The sequence below is a fragment of the Tupaia chinensis genome, unplaced genomic scaffold, assembly GCF_000334495.1.
Source record: "Tupaia chinensis unplaced genomic scaffold, TupChi_1.0 Scaffold000625_1, whole genome shotgun sequence".
NCBI lineage: Eukaryota > Metazoa > Chordata > Mammalia > Scandentia > Tupaiidae > Tupaia > Tupaia belangeri.
The window spans coordinates 436,457-441,585 of NW_006160145.1; the positions used below are offsets into that span (position 1 = coordinate 436,457).

The following is a 5,129-nucleotide window of genomic DNA, read 5'->3' on the forward strand; positions in this document are numbered from 1 at the left end:
CGCTAGCTCGTTTGTTGGAGGCTGAATTATTAGTAGAAAATCTTCATTCCCTTAAAAATCTAGTTCACAGTAGCCATGTGGAACCTTGTTCTGAAGGCCCGCGGCTTCTTCATCACATTTAAATTGTTGTGGTGTTATCCTCAAAATGTATGGGACCAGCAGTTAGCCTAATGGCTATGTCGCTGGACTCCCACGTAGTCTACTGCGGTTCGAGTCCCGGACCCAGTGGCTTAAAACTCACGCCAGGCACATGTGCGTGTGTGCATGCCCAAGATCCCGAGAGGAGAATGGAGGAGAATTGATTGCAGCGTGGCCATCCCCCCTGGGGGGTGATTTCTCACTTTCTGTCTCTCTGTCTCTGCCTGGTGAGCACACGTGCCCTATAGCAAAAACCTCTCTAAAAATAAAAAAAGAAAAAAAAAATGTATGTGGTTCTTCATGGTTCTGTCCAAATCAGCTCCTTCAGGAAACTCTCCCTAATGTCTCCTCATCTCTCCTGTCTCAAGAGTATTCCCTCCTAGTAGTCAGGGTAATTTTTAAATGGAGTACACCGTCACATAGAAGTAATCTATTTTCTCATCCTTGCCACGACACTGTAAACTCTTACAGGGTGTCGAGCCATACTTCATGTCTGCATCCCAGCATCTGGCACAGTTATAGATGCTGAAACTGGCAGGGCTTGTCACAATTAACTTTTCCACTCTGTCTTTCTGTCTATCTAAGTTTTGCCATAGAGCACATCTGCTTACCAGCAAGAGAGACCAAGAGGCAGTGAGAAGGGGACGTGAGAAATCAGTCCTTGGGAGGATGACCATGCCATGATCCCGTCTCTTCCACTTTCCTCCTGGGATTTTGTGAATGTCCACATACCCAGTATGATTTTCCAGCTGCCAAATCTGGGACTTGAGCCATGGTTGGCCATGTGAGAGTCCAGTGCCATAACCACCATGCCACCTGGAGCCTCGCTTTCCACTCATTTTAAAGCCCCAAAGTTTGGGAATAATTACTACTTTTTCATGTTCAAGAAGATTCAATGTTTTGTCTATAGTAGCACTGCTTGCTGATAAGAATCCCTCATGATGAACAAAGACATAGCTGTCTAGCTAGGAGTATCATAATGTACCCCAGATAGTAGTCTGATAGACTGTGTTATTGTCGCTACCTCTTTTGGTCAATGAAGAGAAGGGTTTAGACCTACAGGTATGGAAGTGTAAAATAAGATTTGCAGGGCTTGGTGGTTAAGGTACTGGATCCTACACGGCCAACACTGTGGTTGAATCCCAGACCTAATGGCTTCAGAAACCCAGCGGGGCACATGTATGTGCCCAAAATCCTGAGAAGTGAATGTAGGAGAAGGAATTCACATCATGGCCATCCCTTGTAAGGGCAATTTCTCTCTTTCCCCCTCTATCTTTCTCTGGCGAGTGTACACAACTCTCTCTGGGGAGCCCATGCACCCTATGGCAAAAATCTAAAATAAAAAAATAAAATTTGTATGGTCTCCTGTTTTGTATACAATTACTGTATTAACTTGACTGGGGCTGCTTTTGAACATAGAAAGATGAATCTGAGTCAACAGTTAGCAATAGATTTTCTTAATCATTTATCTAGGATTAAAGAGCCTTTTTAGACTTTTTTTTTGTAACTTCTCTCCCATGAAATTTTAATGTCACAAATATCCATGTATCTGTTTCTGTAATTCATACATAAAAAGATTTGTATATATATAAAAAGGTAAAATTTTCTATAACTTATCTTTGCCCCTCTCAGGATGCATGGTTTACTCTAAGGGTCAATTGACTGAAGCTTAGAGTTGTCTTTTCATTCGTATTTCAGAAACATTAATATCAGACTGACTCTAGTAACTACAATAAATCTGTTCCTCTCTCTCAGTGTTATTCTTCCCATTTAAGTGATAAACACAATATTATTCTGAATTGTCTCTTCCCAGGTCCTAGAAGATGTGACTGGGGAAGAATTTGTTCTCTTCATGAAGATACTTTCTGGGTTAAAAAGCTTACAGACAGTGAGTGGAAGACAACAGCTTGTGGAGTTGGTGGCTGAACAGGCTGACCTAGAACAGACCTTCAATCCCTCGGACCCCGACTGCGTGGACAGGCTCTTACAGTGCACTCGGCAGGCAGTGCCCCTCTTCTCTGTGAGTCCTTCCTTTTACATAGCTGGTATTTTGGCTGCTCGATTTCCATAAGTACTCACTCAATTGTCTCTTCGCACCTTCCCATAGACGTTTTCTTAGCACAGTGGAGTAAATACTTACTTTATGGAGGCATAAAGTAAGGTTGGCAAGAGCCCAAAGCAGCCAGAAGTTTCTTTTACATCTTTCTTAGAGAGTTTTCGAGTCTTGAGAATTTCACATTCTGTCTCTGGCTTTGTGTTTTCCCCAGCTATGAATCATGTGGGATGTGTTTACCTTAGTTTGAAAAACCCATGTTAAAGGATCTATTATTGATTGTGAGAAATGTACAATCTGAAAATTCACTAAAATATCTGTCACATTTGAGCCTGAATAGCAAGAAAAAGTTCAAAGCTGTAGAGATGTTGTGTTCTAGACGACCTGGCAGCAAGATGTGAATTGTCTGTTGAGATCATCTGGGGTGCTCTGGGCAAGCGCTGTGCCGTGTTTGCAGTCACGGTACTTGATGCTGTGATGCTCCGACATTAGCATGTGTTGACTGGTGTTCTATTATAGCATGTCAGAGTAAGTCTTTTTTGACAACTTGTTTTTTGGATTTTTTTTTTTACAGAAAAATGTCCACTCCACAAGGTTTGTGACTTATTTCTGTGAGCAGGTTCTCCCTAACCTCAGTACCCTAACTACGCCAGTGGAGGGTCTCGATATACAGTTGGAGGTAAGAGAACATTTCTGATCAGGCATTCTTGTATTTGAACAAAAATCTAAATAACTAACTTAGATCTGATTTTTAAGGGAGTAATCTAAATGGCTGTTAATGGCTCATCAGTAATCTAGAAAACCTATACAGGGGGTCTTTAAAACATTCATAAAGAAAATGTGTATTTAAAGCTGTGCATTGGGAGACCAATAGTTGGCATAATGGCTATGTTGCTGGACTCTCATGTAGTCGGCCACGGTTCAAGTCCCAGACCCAGTGGATTAAACTCATGCCACTCACGTGTGCGTGCGTGCCCAAGATCCTGAAAGGAGAATGGAGAAGGGATTGCGGCATAGCCATCCCCGTTGAGGGATGATTTCTCACTTTCTGTCTCTCTGTCTGTCTCTGTCTTTGGTATAGCGCATGCCTCCTATACCAAGAAATGTCTCAAAAAAAAAAAAAAAAAGAAAACTGTGCATGGGACCAGCCCTTGGTATGGCAGCTGGCTCCCACGTGGCTGATTGCATGGTTTGAGTCCCAGACCTTTTGGGCACACGTGCACATACACCCAGCAGCTTGAAAACCTTGCTGGGTGTATGTGCATACATGCCCAAATGAAAGAAAAATGCAGAATGGACTGGTGTGACCGTGCTCATGGAAGGAGGCTTTCCTCCTCCCCACAACACTCTGCTGAGCACATGTGCCTTCTAGCAAATAAAAACAAAAACAGTGCATAGGTATTTGTACCAAAATAAACTTAATTCCATTTTTCCATGAACCTTTTCTCCTTTTATTAGATACATATTGGAAGTCCCACAAAATATAAAACCAGAAAAAGTCAAATAATTTGAAGCTTATATAGATCCTACGCTACAGAAAAAAATTGGGGGTTGGGGCTTCTGGTAGATGAGAATGCAGGAATTGGTGAATGAAGGTTATCTTAGGCAGGTAGAAAGTCTCTCAGGACCAGCTGATGGTGTAATAGTTACACTAGCTATACTCCCACATAGATAACTACAGTTTGAGTCCTGGACCCAGTGGCTTAAAACTCAAGTTGGATGCGTGTGCATGTATGCCCAAATTCCCAAGGGGAGAATGGAGGAGAAGGGATTCCTCCCTGGGGGGTGATTTGTCACCTTCTGTCTCTCTCTGTCTCTCCAGCAAGTGCACACGTCCTATAGGAAAAATCTCTCTGAAAAAAAAAAAAAAGCCTCTCAGCTGATAAAACTTGTCTGTAGCAGCTTTGTCTTCATACAGATATTTTTACTAATGTAAATTTCCTTTATAGATGTATATTTCTTTTACAAAAAGACAGCTGTTTCGAACTATTCTCATGTCTGCAGTTTCTCAGAGTAACCAGCTAAAATATGCCAAAGAAGTGTGGGGTGGCATGTTCTGACCTCCTGCAGTCATATTTTGGAGTGGCGCATCCTTAGCCCCGATGGTAGCCATTTTTTTGATTTGGAGAGGTTTTTCTATAGGACTCGTGCGCTCACCAGAAGACAGAGATAGAAAGACAGAAAGAGAGAAATCACTTCCCAGGGAGGATGGCCACGCCACAATCCCTTCTCCTCCATTCTTCTCTCGGGATCTTGGGCATGCATGCACATGCACCCAGTGTGAGTTTAAACTACCAGGCCCAGAACTCGAACCGTGGTCCCGCAATGGTAGCTTTTTGAATAAGATTTTTAACTCATGATGATTTCCCTCTTTATACATAATGGGTAGAGCCAGTTTTAAACTGGATTAACACAAAATACACTTAATTCTTTCTCCAGTAGAATTGTTTACTCTCCCACCTTTGTATCTCAACTGTAATGTACATAAGTGTTTTTTCACAACATCTGTATTAGTTTACATTTATTTATAGTATTTCCCCATAAATGCCCTGGTGTCCTGAACTAGGCTCAACAGACTGGGATTGGGTAGAGTAGGGCTAAGTCTTGAGAATAATGGCAGTTACCAATATTTTGAGTTAGCATTCAGAGATAAGTAACAAATGAGACTCATTTAAATTGTTAGTAAATAATTCTTTGCTGTTAAGATGTGTTCCAGGGGCTGGCAGGTGGTATGGTGGTTAAGGGCACTGGACTCCCATATGGCCAACTACAGTTTGAGTCCTGGACCTGGAAGCTTGCTTTCTCACTTTTTCTCTCTTTCTCTCTCTTGCTCTGTCCTTCTCTGGTCAAATTAAAATAAACAAGTTAAATAAGATAATTCTTTTTTTTTTTTTTTTTTTTTTTGGGGGGTCTATAGGGGGGGTGTCTTTCCAATCAA

General features: G+C 41.8%; 1 protein-coding gene across 1 annotated transcript in view; it reads left to right on the forward strand.

The window, feature by feature from the left end:
• Positions 1 to 5,129, forward strand: part of API5 (apoptosis inhibitor 5) — a gene marked incomplete in the record, with an annotated part of 38,150 nt that overhangs the window by 14,529 nt on the left and 18,492 nt on the right. Inside the window, 2 exon segments of the mRNA XM_014591843.2 lie at positions 1,952 to 2,158; positions 2,766 to 2,870. Of these exon segments, the coding sequence (XP_014447329.1) occupies positions 1,952 to 2,158; positions 2,766 to 2,870 (312 nt within the window).